The 1815-nt window shown below is 32.1% G+C and overlaps 1 protein-coding gene across 1 annotated transcript; it reads left to right on the forward strand.

Annotated features, from left to right (window-relative positions):
• The first annotated feature begins 1052 nt into the window (after positions 1-1052).
• Positions 1053-1601, forward strand: LOC134718193 (uncharacterized). Its single transcript, XM_063580684.1, has one exon. It carries the CDS (start codon positions 1053-1055, stop codon positions 1599-1601), a length of 549 nt encoding a protein of 182 aa, XP_063436754.1.
• Positions 1602-1815: the final 214 nt, after the last annotated feature.

The raw sequence follows: 1815 nt of genomic DNA on the forward strand, positions 1-1815 counted from the left end.
ATAAAATTTCCTTAAAGGATGTTATCAGTACAGTGAAACCATGTTCTATATGGGATTGCATAGACGATTGCGAAATGAAATTGAAAAAAGAAGTGTATGACAAACTTACCCAGGATAGAAGTTATTGTGAGAAAAATAAACCAAAGCCAAGTAAGGTGTATCAGCTTGTGGAAGCTTTAATAAAAACTGAAGATAGATTGTCATAGTCCAGGACATTTTTAACTCTGACACTTCTATTCAGTTACACTTGACTACCATATGATTCATAGATCATCTTGCATTGTTTGTAACTGTATACTTGATTGGAAAAGGTACAAAATAAAATATGTTTACAATCGTCTTTTTGTTTGTTTGGTTTTTTTTCGGTTTTTTTTATTTGTTTTTTTCCCTTGTGAACTCATCAGTGAAACATTGCTTTTTTGTTATATGTTTCTAGTATAAAAGATCAGGTTTTCAAATTTGCAATCATTTGTCGTCTTGTGTTGAAAATGTACAAAACAAAAAAAGTTCATGATTTATTAGAGAAGACATATTTCAATTAATCAAAGTCTGGTGCATATTCAGGTCCAGATAAACTTTATAAAGTTTTAAAATCCAGAGGCATATCCAACATCGGGAAACAAACAATTCGAAAATGGCTCCACAATCAAGATAGTTATAGTCTCAGAAAGGAACTAAGGCGACGCTTCACTAGAACTCGAGTCGTTGTATCAGGAATCCATGATCAGTTCGATATGGACTTGATTGACATATCCAATATAAAAAGTGAAAATTCAGGTGTGTCTTTCTTGCTTGTGGTTATTGACATCTTCTCCAAGTATCTTTGGGTTGAGACACTGAAAAATAAAACAGCAAAAGAAGTTGTAACTGCATTAAAAAAAATACTTAATCATACAACATTTACTAAAGGTAGATCGGATAAAGGTGGTGAGTTCAACAACAAAATAATGAAAGCTTATCTAAAAAGCAAAAACATTTACTACTTCACCACAGAAAATTCAGAAACAAAAGCTAATTTTGCTGAAAGAGTAATTAAAACCATAAAAAACATGATGTATCGTTATTTTACTAAACAAAGATCACATCGATATATCAATGTGCTACAAGATTTTGTCAAGACCTATAATTCGACACCCCACAGAAGTCTTAATAACATTGCTCCTAAGGATGTAAACAAAGAAAACGAAGCAGACCTTTGGGCTTTCATGTATCTAAAACCTAAAAAACCTAAAAAACCTAAAAAATTTCATTTTAGATTGAATGATTCAATCAGACTCTCTAAAATTCATATGGTTTTTAATCGATCGTACGATGAACATTTCACTAGAGAAATTTTCAAAATCAGAAAACGCTTTCGCATGCAAGCTATACCTGTTTATAAAATTTCCGAATTTGATAATTCCCCAGTCCAAGGATTATTTTATGAGCAAGAAATGATAAAAGTAGACAAAGATGAAAATTCTATGTGGTTTATAGAAAAGAAAGTTAAAAAGCGTAAACGGAATGGACATATTCAGTGGTTAGTGAAATTTGAAGGATGGCCAGCCAAATATAATCAATGGATTGAAGAGGGAGATATCACTGAGCCACAAGACTCTTAACCTATCGCAATGAGTATTTACGTGACCATGAGCAGTGACAAGGCATTGGAATATTTTCCTAACAATAAAGCATACAAATTTACTTCTCATCTGAATTCACCCCTATTTTTAGATGGTTTATGGAGGGTAGCTTTAGTCGAAGCAGAAATATCCTGTTCTTTATCTAAAGAGGAATCTATTTACCTGTATTCAAATCTATGTGGAGAATCTATCG

The sequence above is a fragment of the Mytilus trossulus genome, chromosome 5 (assembly GCF_036588685.1).
Source record: "Mytilus trossulus isolate FHL-02 chromosome 5, PNRI_Mtr1.1.1.hap1, whole genome shotgun sequence".
In the NCBI taxonomy this organism is placed as follows: Eukaryota; Metazoa; Mollusca; class Bivalvia; order Mytilida; family Mytilidae; genus Mytilus; species Mytilus trossulus.